Source organism: Artemia franciscana, unplaced genomic scaffold (assembly GCF_032884065.1).
Source record: "Artemia franciscana unplaced genomic scaffold, ASM3288406v1 Scaffold_2110, whole genome shotgun sequence".
Classification (NCBI taxonomy): Eukaryota; Metazoa; Arthropoda; class Branchiopoda; order Anostraca; family Artemiidae; genus Artemia; species Artemia franciscana.
Genome location: NW_027063121.1, coordinates 4847 through 18721, shown reverse-complemented (window position 1 = coordinate 18721; position 13875 = coordinate 4847). Strand labels below are relative to the sequence as shown.

The 13875-nt window shown below is 34.8% G+C and overlaps 1 protein-coding gene across 1 annotated transcript; it reads left to right on the top strand.

Annotated features, from left to right (window-relative positions):
* Window positions 1-489: 489 nt before the first annotated feature.
* Window positions 490-13067, top strand: LOC136042836 (major facilitator superfamily domain-containing protein 8-like; the record flags this gene model as incomplete). Its single annotated transcript, XM_065727765.1, has 4 exons — window positions 490-641; window positions 4023-4170; window positions 10933-11191; window positions 12954-13067. Coding segments are annotated over exons 1-4 (622 nt in total), but the record flags the coding sequence as incomplete, so codon positions are not given.
* Window positions 13068-13875: the final 808 nt, after the last annotated feature.

The window sequence follows — 13875 nt, the reverse complement described above, 5'->3', positions numbered from 1 at the left end:
TTGTCATATAGTTTTGTCGTTTGTTTGTCTGTTTCTTCGTCATACACTCGCTCTAACACAACTTTGTCTGCAAGAGCCTGGAACCAAAGTATTAATTTGCAATCAATGTAAAATCTCTTTGCCATTAATATTCTCAGCATTTTTTCCCTTTTTTTAGATGGTTCAATAATTGTTTTTTTAAGTATATGTAATTAATTATTCAAAATTCTTATGAGTAAAGATTCGATTTAAATAAATTATCTCATTTTGTCTGTCTTTACTCCACCGTACTGCCCCTACTGTGCTGTCCCCTTTAATAAGAACCCCATATATGAAAGTGTTAGACACTCACAAGAAGAATATTCATCCCTTTGTTATTTTTATAATAATACTTAAATACATTACGACGAAATTTCTTAAAAGAGATAAATATGATGTCTAGTTTTTGTCATAGTCCCATCATAAATCACTCGTCTTTGTTTACTCAGATCCGTCTTATCTTTACTTTTTGAGAATCTTTATCTAAACATCGAACCATCCTTGTCAGTCTTCATAGTTGTAATGGGCAAGTCTTACACCTTGGGGGAAACACCCCCTCATTTTGAAAACAAGTCATACGATGGAGACAGTAGTGATGATGAAAAATCCAGTACAAAACATGAGTGAGTTTGCAATTCCGATATATATATATATATATATATATATATATATATATATATATATATATATATATATATATATATATATATATATATATATATATATGTGTGTGTGTGTGTATGTATATAATACTATATTTATAATAAACAAATTTGAGAATAAAGCTCAGTGGTTTTGCCACAAAAGAAATGGGCCACAAAAAAATTCTTCCCAAAATAATAGGGCCTTTACATACGTACGTGATAGTAGCTAAATCAGTTGTATCTACCCAAAGACTTGTCCATTTTTTTAAGCTAAATATTTGAACTAAGCGACACTAATGCAGAAACAGGAGGTTGGAGGTATGTGTCCCAAAAATGGGGAACAAGGGTAAAAAATTGTTTTTTTGATCGATTAATATTTATAAGTCCTTGGGCCAGGGCAACCATAATATACAGAAAAAATTTCATTTGGTGCACGTTCTCCCAGAAATTGGGACCCTAAGTGGGTAATTTTTCTCATCAGCTAGCAATTTATATTTATTATCAGCTAGCAATTTATATCATCAATTCCTTGGGCTCTGTTTTGTGCCCCTATACACAAAAAACAAACAAATAAGAAACATGAAATTGCCCAGAAATGTGGTTTGAAAAAAAAAAACGCTCAATTCTTTTTTCTGTCAAACAGGCTTAAAACTATTAGGTATTGCTCTTTGCAGTAAAGAGAGTGTCAAATTTCTATAGGGAAAGGGGTAGGAAGTTTTTTTAAGGGGCCCAAGAACAGCACAAAAATCTATTTGTCTCTTGTCGGTTTAAAACTTATGAACGTAGTCCATGGGTCAAGAAGACCTTGTTCCTTGAAAACAAATTCGGATTGGGGCTACAGCCCTTACCCAGAAAATCAGGACAAAAAATAGGCTAAAAAATTGTCTTTACTTATTAGTTTCTAGCCCATATCCATGGATAATTGAACGAGAACAACCCCAGCACTCGAAAAAAGAAAGAGGGAAAATAAAGCACTCAGAAATAGGTGTCAAAGCTTTTTTGTCCGATCGCCTTGAAATTTTCAGAGAATACTCACTGGTTAGTTGGAGTCAAATTTTGTGAGGAAGAGAAGGGCGCGACGGGGCTGGAAATATGTTGACATTCTTTTTCGTACCTGATTAGTTTGACACTTAATCTTGAAGTCCCTAGGCCAAGTATCAGTGATAGGGATTATGGACAGAGGGTAGGGGCATTTGCTCCACCCCAAGGTTTGTTCACATCCCTGGATTTTGAAAAAATCCTTTTTTCGGACACTTTCATTGATAAGATGGGTTTTTATGATATTTTCAGTGAAAAATTCCCCCTAGATTTAAAAAAATGCAGTCCCCCGATGCATTTCTTTGAATTGACACCATTGCAAGAGAAAAAAAAGTGGTTTGGAGACACAGGCTCCCTAAAATACAATTAAACTTGTTATTCGATCGGAATTAAAGTTATTTTTTGATAATTACTTGGATCAAGAAAACTAATGTACAATAACAAATTAAAAGAAAATACAATCTAGCCTAAACACGGATACAAAAATAGGTTAAAAGTATGAATTTCTATCTGATCAGAAATCATTCCTTTGAAAAAAAAAATTGTGTCCAATTGGTTTGAAACTTGTGTCTGAGGTCCCATGGTCATAAAGACCCATTAGTAATTTCGTTCAACCTACACTGAAAGGAGTTTGCTATGCCTAGCGTGTTTTTGATCCATTAATACCAACAGGCTCATGGCACCTCCAAAAAGGCCTGAAAATTGTTTTGCCCCAATCAGTTTCGAAATCGCACCTACAAGTCGTTTGGTCAAGTGGATACCTAAAGAAGAAACAAATTATGTGTCTATATTTGGCCAAGTGACTCCGTATGCCCTAGAATAAACTGAAAATTTGTTTTGTCCCTGATCGGCTTGAAACTTGATTTGTAGAATCGACAGAAAAAATATCATTTAAGACAAATGCGCCAAAAAACTGGCTGGTTCAATCTGTGATGCCCAAAACCGGAAAAAATTATTTTTCCTCCTGTTTGAATAGTATTTCTTTTTCGATCGGTCGGTGTCCACCCTCACTAGTTAATGACGGACAAATGATGACTTATTAAGCACAATGCTTTTTTTTGTTATTTCAGTCCTCAGATGAAAAATAGCTAAAAAAAAGTAAGAAAGTTTGAGTTCTGTCAATGAAAAATAAGTCAAAAGAAAAATAAGAATATATTAGTAGCTAGAGGTATAATTATGTTTCGGCAAGTAAAGTTGTGTTGATGGTTAAAGGACTTCAGTTGTTTTGTCAGACTCCAAATACAAATACCATGGTTGATTCAGTCAAGGACCTGAAAGAAATTATTAGCTGTTCAGCTCAGGAGATTTTTTGGGCTAGTCTTAAGTTTGATATGCTTTTCTTCACACGAGCTGGCTTTTTGGAACCTGTAACTTACGAAAAAAAGAGCAATTTAGACAGAGATTCAGCTCGTCAGTCCAACTCTTCACTATTCTAGCTGTTCATTTCCTAGGGGAGAAGTCCAGAGGAACTCGCTCAATTCCAATTGAACTCAGATTCTTTCTCAATAGTCGTCGCTCCTATCAAGGCAGGGACGAAAATACATCATGGACTCCAGATACAGGAGGTAGCTTATTTGCTAAGTTTCACAACACGATTGAGCTTCAGATAAATTCTTCAAATTGCAAACATAGAAGCACTGCCTGCGTAGCAGCAAATATTATCAAGGAATATGCGGAAAAAATTCTAGTTTGCTTGAGTGAGAGATGAACATCATGAAAAAATAATTCTGATCCGTTAGAATTTTGAACAGACAGTTTTTCCACTTACCTGGAGTTAAGTGAAATTGCAAGCATGCATCTAGCAATGCCTGCAGTCTCAGTAACCAGTGAGAGTGTATTTAGTATTGCTGGGTACATTACGCGAAAGCAGTGCTCACGGATTACTGCAAAGTCACTTGAACTTCATATGTTTTGAAGTGATAAACTTTTATTCATGTGGTTTTTTGTATATTTTGTCTTGTTGCATGTTTCGTCTTTTCTGTATATTTGGTCTTTTTTTTGTTAATTTGTATTAGTAAATGTTCACTTTGCTCTGATAAGCCTAGAAAACTAGAAAAAACGGATATATTTGCTAAAAAAGATTTTTTTTTTTTTTAAACAGGTCGTCTATTGTGTTCGGTAAAATAAACAGTAACACAGCAACATATTTCCTTTTTTTCTGTTCCGTTTTTTAATTACCGCTTTTAGCTGTTTCTGTTTTAGCAAGAATCAGAAAAGGTGCTAACCAAGTTCTAATAGAAAAGATATGAACATATAATTCATTTGATTAGGCATACTACCAATGTTTAATATGCAATTAGAAACATAACCTTTCTATTCTAGGGAAACCGACGAGCCTCAATATGTTTTAGAGACACCAGAAGATAAAAGAAAAAGAAGAATATCCCTACTAGTCGTTTACATTACAGCATTCAGTTTCAGTCTTGGTTTCTCTATAGTACTAACCGGTGTCTTTCCGTACCTTCTTCAAGTAAGTCTATTTATTTTGTGTCGTACTTTTGTTAAGTACTTGAGAGAAGGGGGAGGCTGAAATAATAGGTAATAAATTAAAATTAAGAAATAAGTTTGACTTAATACTATAACGAAGAATATGAAATATCAATTTGAGCACCGCTAGGATAAGGAACTTTCAATAAAAGCTTCAAAAAACATTTCTTCTAAAGCATGGCAGGCAATCCTTAGCATTCCCAATTTTGACTTTAAAGTTGATGATTGCTAACATCGGTAAAAGTAATAAAAAAGAGAAATCAAAGTAAATGTTGTGGATAATAAATTAAAAATCTATCTAATGTTTCGTTTTGTATTTTGTAATTTTATATTCTTTTTTTGCTAGTTTCCTTTTACATAATGTTTTTTTCGTTGTTATGTGATTCGTCTTGCTCTAAGTTGGTTTGATTCTCAATAAATGGATAAGAAAATAGACTATTCATAATTTCCATAAGTAAATAAAAGTATTATTGACTATTAATTATTTGATAATATTCTTTTTTCAGAAGGCCGGATAGTGAGAAACTTTATTCCCTCCTACTTTTCATCCTTCTCTTAGAACTATTATTATACTTAGCAATTTTCTTGTCCTCCTCTTTAGCTTGGATTGATCATTATTCAGGTAGACATACTATTTATTTAGGAAGCTTCAAAAATACAGTTGGAAAATTAAGGATAAAGGAATGAAAGAAAGCACATACCTTTTCTTATTTCTGTCTAAATATCAGGAAACATTTTTAGCAGTTTTTGTTAGGGACCCCTTTCCTTGCCATTGGATAACTAGAAAAATTAAGATTTTATCAGTTCTTATTATCTTACTAATAGGTTTTTTTTTCCTGAAAAATAAAGTGAAAAGCAATAAGGGAGGGGGCGATTGCCTGGCCTCGGTAATGGGGTTTTAATGGTTACTTGTCATATTTATATTTTTAAATATTGGATCTCCATCTCTGGAGGCTTCAATTGATATAGGCCGAGGGATCTCCTTCATTGTGTGGGAGAAAGACCAATTGATGAGTAGACCTCTTTCATCTTCAATAAATATTTTTGCTGCTGACTGATCCTTGGCTCTCATTATCTCCAGTGGCTTGTTTTGTTTATTACTGTTTTTAAGTCAGATTTATCAGTGAAACCTGTCCTGCTTCAATTTGGGCTTCCTATTCTTGGATTTCCATTTCTTTGACCTCCTCCATTTACTTTAAACAAACACTTACTTTATTGTTCTCCCAGCCAATTGAAAGCGGGGAAGACGGGGTCGTCGCGGGCTGGGCTTCACAGAAGCTTGACGCTTTGTCCAGGTATGTTACTTATGCATTTTTCATTTTAAGTTCTATGTTTAAGTTATTTCATTCTTAAGTTCATTTTAAGCAGTTTTTTTATTTAATTAGAAAAGATAAAACCGATTAAGTATGCAGAAATCCTGGAGAACATGTTTTTTTTTACAGGGGCCAATAAAAATGACTCCTGGGGCTAAATCACAGCTATCCTTGGTCGTGTTCTTAAAGGTGCGAAAATATTGGTGGAAAAGTTTGAGAAAGATGTTTTGCGAGAAAAGGTTTTTCTATAATAATAAAATAATGCATTTCCATTCCAATTTCGCTTACGCAAGAAACTTCTGATGGAACATGTTCATGAAGATGTACTTTGTAAATGTGTTTTCCCTTCAAAAATGGTGTTGAAAATATTTAACAATTTCTTTGATTATGTGTCCTTCATAACCTGTAGAATTTTTGGTCCCCACCTGTATATAACCAGCTTTTCTAAGAATTCATAATCTTTTCTGAAAATTTTCGTAAGAGTCAAAATGTATTTTACGAACTTTTACTTAATCCTTCTGTATTAAATGAATTTTTGAAAGACAGGTCTATTCTCTTTCATCAGATAAGATAGTAACTATATTTTCAATAGATGAGTAAAAGACAAACAAATGATATCTTTTTCTTAAATATGTAGAAAACCCTCGCTGTTATTTTCTTGCGACTAAAAATAAATTATATAATTTCGTGTATTCAAGGAGGAAACAGTAAATTTCCAAAAGATAAAATGCGATGCGTTTATTTGAAGCGTGAATAGGACAATTTGCTCGTAAACACTGCTGGGCAAAAACGACGAATATACAAGCTCTAGAAGACGAATTATCTTCCACAGCAAAACTGTCATACAAAACGAAAGAAATAACAGTGATGCATATTTGCTTACTAATCAACTTGGGAAAGGGCGTTGACATTGAACACATGACCACTATATAGAGTGGGAACTGGAGCTAAAGTCGACAAAATGATTCTCAACACCATCTGCTTATATGTTACTGTTTACAAACAGAAACAAAACAATTCAGATCATTCGGTAGGCTACTGGGACAAGAAAGTCTATTTCGTGGAGCACATTTTAGAATAGGGTGAATTGGAAACCGGCAAGTTAAATGGACTTATAATTTTAATGCGTACTCTAAGCCGTGAATATAAATTTCTCAAGGTACCAATATCAGAGGAGTGAACTCTTCTTTTTGTCGTATGAAGGAGCGTGGATCCGTGTATCAATGAGTCAAATGCCCGCCTAACGTCGCCTGCGGCTAAAATGAGAATTTTTTGGGCCAGTTCAGCCTCCATTAGGACATTAGCTACGATACTAAGAGCATCAATGTATTGTATTCTGAAAACCAAACTGGTGTGGTGGAACGCCCCATTTCTCCTTTAACTCATCAACAAAAAGCAGCTCAAACAGTTTACAGTTGTAGAAAAGATTATTATAGGACTAAAAGCCGAATGCTGAATTTTAGATTTGCCTTTCTTGGGGATAGGATCCAGATCGCCAATGCAAAGAGGAGACGGTACTGTAAAAGCGTCAAAAATCATCTGCATGAGAAATCCTATGTGTGACATGAGCAAAGGGGTTTAAGGGTAATATGAAATGCACTAATATTATCTGTACCAAACGAAGCTTTCCGTTTCCGCTTGGAGACTACGGTTATTATGGCTTGTATTGTAACAACTTAGTGAGACTGTGGGTAAACGGATAGAAGTTCATCAAGTTCGGATTCATATTTAGATTTTAAAGTTGGATCTGGTGTGGTGAATTCATTCGGAAAATGGGTTTTTCACTCAGACAAGGGGATATCAGAAGCTTTAGAAGCATTCCAGGATGTGGTGTTTGGGAGAGCAAGGGATTTCCAAATGGAATTGAGCGAAGCAGAAAATCTAAGCGAATATGAATCAGCAATGCCAGCAGGGTGACGAGCTATCGAATTTCCGAAACATTTCTTGTATAGAGGTGAATATCATTCAAAACACCCAACCTAGGACGATCATTATCTTTCCAAATAGAAAACCAAAGCCTCACACGGGAGCACGCTTCACACGGGAGAGTTTTGCTTTTTTTACCAATCAGGGACTAGAGCGCCAATGCGTACTGCTACTTGCGTAATGCGTACTTGAATTGGAACTGCTACTTTTCGGCACATCTCAGAACATGGCAAAACTTAGTAAAACAAAAACCAAGAGGAATCCGTATCCTAGTTTCAACAGTAAGGCAAGATTTCTGAAGAAGCTAGAAAGGGATGTGAATTTCTTGCAAAATAGAATCGAGAACCTCTTGATATAGGTGCAAATGAATCCTATCCCAGTCAATCTTTGGAAACCACTTAAGCCTGGGCGCATCTTGGTTCATTGGTGCATGTGTTAAATCTAGTCTAAAAGTAGCTGCTATGGGAAGGTGGTCCGATAATTGGTAGTTAGATATTATGTTAACCACAGAAACTAGAAAATAAATCGAAGTAACCACATGATCTAAATTTGATGTGTGAGACGAAGTGTGAATATATATGAAATTTTTAGTTTTTGGCAGCAAAAGCCGCTAATCAGAAAAAATACTGCGGAGAATAGAAGCTTGAAGTGATACGGATAATTCAGAAAAATTTGTATCACAACTAAAGTCCCCAACAACAGCACAAGAGATAATGATTTTCTGAACTTGTCTAATGCACAGATGCGATTTCTCACCTAAGAAAGGATTCAGAGACAGGCCCTGGGGTTTTGGGTGCTGTGGGGGTGGTTTGCCCTATACTCAGTAAGGAACATGGATTTTTTTTCTTCTAAAAGACAACAGGAATTTGTTTAATAGAAATGAAAATTGTAGTCTCGGTTGAATTAGCAGCAATTCAGCTTAAATTACTGCCATATTAAACTACCCTAGGCTATACTCCTCTGTCCTTTCAAGAGGGAAGAAATGCTGTGTGCCTGACAGGCCTTAACCCCATTTCCCAATTGAGCCGAAAACTAAACTGAAACTAGGTTTTTCAAATTCCAGGATCTGGAAATTCCAGCCTAAAATTTTCCCATTCATGAACAATTAAGATAACTAAGAGATAAACTCATCTTTAGGACCCGAATTCAATTCGGAATCCTAGCATAAGCCTAACATTTATTCCCGTCCGAAGCAGGTCAGAAGTATTTAACAAAGATTTACCTTGAAAAATATAAAAAAATCTAAGTTTTGAGTTCTTTCCCCTCTTCTGTAAATAAAAAGTAACTTTTCTTGCTGCTTGATTGCTGCCTAGCCTGAAAGTTATTGGCCATGTTTCGATTCTTATTATTCCAAAACTTCGAAAAACCGGATATTTCTAAGCATTTTATTTCTAAGATGCACTGGAAAACTGGACGTTTTTCTCCGGAAAACTGGACTTTTCGTTGACGGCTATTTGATAATGTGTATTTGAAGCTAGAATAGGGCAATTTGCACGAAATAATGGACAAAAAGGGCAAAAACAAGCTGCAGAAAACTGATTGTGTACACCCAAATACTATCATGTAACAAGAAGAAGTAACAGCACAAACTACAAAAAAGTATATTCTAGGCCATTCTTCTCAAGCAAATGTGAAATTCCGTATTTTTTTTTTAGATAGATGGCTGTAACTTCTGTTGGAGGTTTGTAAAATACGCTGAAGTTGATGGTGTATTTTGCATGAGGATCATGCAATTTACGGTTTGTTTTTCCCCTTTCTACTCCTTTACTATTTCACACTCTGTATATGCCGAATCTGGCAGTTTTTGCGGTGATGTTGTGGAAGGTCTACTTGTCAGTCTGCTATAGAGTTTTGGAATCTTGAAAATCCTGGGTATATCTTTTACTCGATAATGAGCCTTTTCGTAAATTTTAATATATTATAATCAAGTCATACAACTCCTTTGTTATAGACAGACATGTTTCAATTAACTATACCACTATCGGCTTTTCTTTAAAGACAGCAACGAACTTTTTTGGTAAGAAATATTGTTTGATTTGTGGTGATGTTGTGGAAGGTCTACTTGTCAGTCTGCTTTGAGTTTTGGAATCTTTAAAATCCTGGGTATATCTTTTACTCGATAAAATTTATTTTCGAAAATTTTAATATATTATGATCAAGTCATACAACTCCTTTGTTATAGACAGACATGTTTCAATTAACTATACCAATATCGGCTTTTCTTTAAAGACAGCATCAAACTTTTTTGGTAAGAAATATTGTTGCTGTCTTTAAAGGAAAAACTGACAATGAAATAGCTATTCAAAATACCTCTGTCTATAATAAAGTAAATAAACGATTTAATTATTTATTTCTACCAAACGGAGTTCACATTTCCAAGTGAATATAACAATACTCTTTTTTTGTTTTGTTCTTTTTTTCGCTAGATGGTAGTGATTCAAATTTCACCGAGCATAATGTTTTTTTTTTTGTTGCGGAGTTGCTTCTTTTCTTCAGATCAAACTTATTATATTAACTAAAAACTGATCAACTGAATTAAATTGACTAAATTTAAGGTAAAGTTGCCGAATAGCGGCTCACCAGAAGGACAAAAAAATGTTTTTTGCTAGAACAAAAAAGAAGCATTTTTACTTTGCTAGTTTTATGCTCTTTTTATGGTTAAGGTTGCGTTTGTGACAAAAAGTCCTCAGTCCTCTGATGGTCCAATGTATAACCTTAAGATGCAAGCGCAATCAAACTGAAAAATACTAACACATTGAAACTCTTGCTTTACAATATGCAGTATATTTGTATTAATCAAATTATCATGCTTTTTTCTATTATTCACGTTTTTACTCATTAAAAATAGTGTTTTGTGTGCATATGAGTATAATCACTCAAACTAAATTGTATATCTCAATTCTACATAGCGTAATTGGTTTTAAAATGGGTCGATCAATGAAAAGAACTACACGGCAATACGTATTTTGGGCTAGATGTGCAGCCATCAGGGGGGAGGGGGGTTGGATTGGCAAGGTAACAGCTAGTCTGTTATATTGAAAAAAAACATAAATAAGGAGTCTAATGGTACCATTTTTATTTATGATGGATTTGTATAGAGCCTGGACTTATATAGTGTGTGTGCGGGTGTTGGGGTGTAGGGGGGGGTGTGTGTGGACTGATAATGAAATGTCACAAACATGATTTTAACCATAAAAAAGAGTATATAATTAGCGATGTCATTGTTTTGACATATCTCCTTTTGGAAAGCCACTAATCTGCAAATTCACCTAACTTAATTGTGCCAATTTCGTTAATGGAATAAATTTAAAAATAGAATATACTCTTGTCTGCGTTTGCTTTATCAGCTAAATGGCGGCGATCCAAATTTCACATGCCCAAAGTCTTCCTTGGTTGGGCATTGCTTCTTTCCCTTGGCCAAATGAATTAAGCTAATTGAATTAATTAAATTCAATGAATGAAAAATTAAAAAATAGAAAATGTTAATCTATGGGTTTATTTTTTAGCTAGATGGCAGTGATCCAACATTTACCGAGCCCAAAGTCTTTTTTGGTTGGGTAGTTGCTTCTTTTCCCTTGGGTCAGCTGATTGCATCACCACTTGCTGGATATGTGGGGAAAAGATTTGGCACCATTCGAATTCCGCTTTTTGCAACCCTGTTCTTATTTACAGCTGGAATGGTGTTTTATGCCATGTTAGGTGCCATTCCACCTCCAAGACGCTACTGGATGTTAGGATCTAGATTTGTAACTGGGATGGCGGCAGGTGAGTAACAGACATAAGATGGGGTAACTTTATTTGTGTAACTTTATTATGTTGCAGCAGTGGCATCTCTAGGCCTAGGCGAGGGGGGCAGAGATGCTCCCACCCATTTTTCTGACACCTGAAATTGAATTGGTTTTATATGTTTTTACACTCCTGTTGTATACCATAACTTCCCCCGCCCAATTATGAGACCTAAAACCTCTACTGGACTGGAGCTACCATTACAACCACGATTAGCCGTTCATACAAAAAGAAGACCACGCATGGACGTGACACGTGAGATGCATGTCATTGTGACGCATCAAAATTTTTGCAGCCGTTGGTAATCGAATGCTTTTCTTTATAATTTTTTTATGCAAATATATGCAAATGGATGCATCTGCATAGAGCCAATGTTTTCCTTGTCCTTTGTTTAATTTGTTTAACACGAAACATATTTAATTATAGATAAGATTATGTCCTCATAAACTTGGTAAAACATTCTATATTTTTTAAATTTTCCTACAAGAACCACGGATTGCTCATTTATGATGAGATTTTACTAATACCACTTGCGCTAATTTTAACTTTTAGCTTTAACTAGCGCTAATTTGGATTATATTATAGTCAAGTTATTTTCAATTCATGCAGCCTGGGAAAAATATTAAGAATACATATAATTCTAACAGAAAGATGTTTTAAATTAAAAAATAGTTTCTTTTTTAAAGGCAGTAGCCTACCGTAGGCTAGGGAGAGAAACACTGGCGGAGTCTCTGTAGGACGAAAGAAGATGTTCGTGGATGGGACAGATTAAGGTAATTTTGGATTTAAGTGGAATGTCAGGTGAGTGGAGTAGAGGATATGGCGGGGATAAGCAAGTGGAAGAGGTGTCCAAACAGGTTTTTTATAGTCGATTAGGAAATAAAGAAGTGGGGCTGCCAAATCAGAACGTTTGGTAGTCGTGGTACCCTGGGGTAAAAGAGGGATCGGGAGAGGAGGTATAAATTAGAACTGGACTATCTAAGGAGGATATTAAGTGGGTAATTTCTTCTACAGGTAATTTTTTGCCCCTTGGGGCATAACCCCTTGTCAAGAATATTTAAAGACGACTGTCCAAATAGAAGTGCCGCTTAATTGGATAAGGAAGTATTTGTAAAGACCTATAAAACTTCTGCTTAATAAGAGAGGGGGCAGCCACCCTCATATATAGAGAAATTTCTGTTTGTTCTATGTTTCTGCGTCACAATTCAATTTCATTTGAATATTTTTTTTTATTTAATCTACCTCAAGGATCCCCATAACAAGAAGGAAAAGGCTTTGCAGTAAGCAGGTTTGAACTGCTGTCTTTAGGGTTCCCAGACACGAATCTATGCACTGTACTATCACAATAAATTATGGTATTTTACTAGTATGATTCATTTAATAGGATAAACTGTAAACTAGAAAAAAAACATGTATTAGCCAGACAAGAGACTTCATCATATAGTTATTCAATTTGTGGAACAGAAAACGTCCTTACTGGGCATCGTGGACAGAGGACAGGAGTACTTGTATCTCGCATTTGTAAAATTAACTATTTGCAAAGTATTTTCAAGCATTTTCAAGAAAGTTACAGTATTTTCAAAGATTGAGAAAAATAAAAGAAACTTTTTTTATTATGAAACTGGTTTTAAGGAGAGGTTTATTACGTCCTTTTTTACTGTCTTAAGAGTGTTTGGAAGGAGGGATGTGAACTAGGGACTGATCATGGTCAGTTTAATTAGTGTCAAAATTTACTTTTTAGCTACTGTTGCTCTCTCTCTAAGCTACGCAAGTCAAGCGACAACTGAAGCAGAAAGAACAACTGGAATATCTATTGTGAACTTTTCTCAAACTATTGGTTTTATGATTGGTCCAGGTAAGTTGAGTTTTTTGTATGTTTTCCTCATCGACCTCTATCGTACATCTGTTTTGTTTTAACCTATTCCGAGTCAAAAACGTCAAGGAATCAAACAGCTTTAAATTTAGTCGAATACGAATATTTTGCTTTGAACCCCTGCTGAATTCCCAGCTAAATTACTTTCCGACTTAACTGTCTATAATTTGCTTTAAATTATACTTTCTAGATACTTTCTAAAATATAATATGATTGTTTTAGTTGGTTAAGTGGAAGCTTACACAATAAATAATAGTTTGAATAGGGATAAATACTTATATTAGACAGAGAAAAAAAAGTATTAAACAATCAAACAATATACTGAATGCATCAATCGCATGTACAGTGATCGGAATATCCAGTATATTCTTCGATTGTTTATTTTTTTTTACTGTCTAATAAAAGAATTTATCCCTATACAAATTGTTATTGATCTTCATGGAAAGGCAGTGGGGTCTTTGAAACTACCTTAGCTTATACAACCACATATATTGAAAAATAATAAAAGAAACGGGAATTTAATGTCTAATGAAAAAACCTTCGATAGCATTTTGCAGTTTTTGTTTGTTTCTGGGATTAAGAAAACAAGTAATGATGCCCCTCTGCTTTTGAACCAGCCCATAGGGGTGTAAAATTGGAGCTACTAGCCTCTTAAGACGCTATTACGCGCCCCTGGGTCTTACACAATATTATAGCGTACCCGCAACAGTATGGTACATCTGTATGCTATGTAATAGAGAGCGTTTATAGAGATGTAATAGAGAGTGGTTGTTACATAATAGAGAGTGTT